This window comes from Cariama cristata, unplaced genomic scaffold (genome assembly GCF_000690535.1).
Source record: "Cariama cristata isolate BGI_N322 unplaced genomic scaffold, ASM69053v1 scaffold42090, whole genome shotgun sequence".
NCBI lineage: Eukaryota > Metazoa > Chordata > Aves > Cariamiformes > Cariamidae > Cariama > Cariama cristata.
In genome coordinates, this window is record NW_009595986.1 from 320 (window position 1) to 850 (window position 531).

Below are 531 nucleotides of genomic sequence, written 5' to 3' on the forward strand. Positions count from 1 at the left end.
AGCGTGCCATTGTAGTGGTAGCGGACAAAGTCCCCGGTCACAGCCCTGCGCTTGCAGGACTCCGGCACCTCCAGGTGCTCCAGGAAGATGCCGTCCTTGGGGTTATGGAAGTCCACCAGCAGCACACTGAACACCAGTGATGCCTGCGGTGGGATCGTGGTCCCTGGGGAGGGGACATGGGTCAGCCTGGACAAGGGTCCTGATGCACCAGAGGGGGCTCTGCGCAGAGCCGGGAGGGAAGGGGCCAGCCACGATGGGGTGATGCCTGACTCACCGTAGCCCTTCTCCCCGTAGGCAAGGAACGGGGGGATGATGATGCTCCTCTTCTCCCCGGCGCACATGCCCAGCAGCCCCTGGTCCATGCCCTTGATCAGCCAGCCGGTGCCCACGTAGGTGTCGTAGGTGCTGTTCTTGCTGTAGCTGGTGGAGGGGAAAGAGGTGGGGGGACATGGCTCTGGGGCCACGCCAGCCCCCCCCGGCCTCAGCGGTGCCATGCAGGAGGCTGGGTTGGGGGTCACGGAGGCGCGCCCG

General features: G+C 65.9%; 1 protein-coding gene across 1 annotated transcript in view; it reads right to left on the bottom strand.

The window, feature by feature from the left end:
* Nucleotides 1-3: 3 nt before the first annotated feature.
* The window catches only part of LOC104164705 (peptidyl-prolyl cis-trans isomerase FKBP10-like), a gene marked incomplete at its 3' end in the record, with an annotated part of 928 nt that continues 400 nt past the window's right edge, over nt 4-531 (bottom strand). Inside the window, exons 2-3 of the mRNA XM_009704125.1 lie at nt 275-420; nt 4-163 (exon numbers count right to left, since the gene is read on the bottom strand). Of these exons, the coding sequence (XP_009702427.1) occupies nt 4-163; nt 275-420 (306 nt within the window). The remainder of the gene's footprint in view (nt 164-274; nt 421-531) is intronic.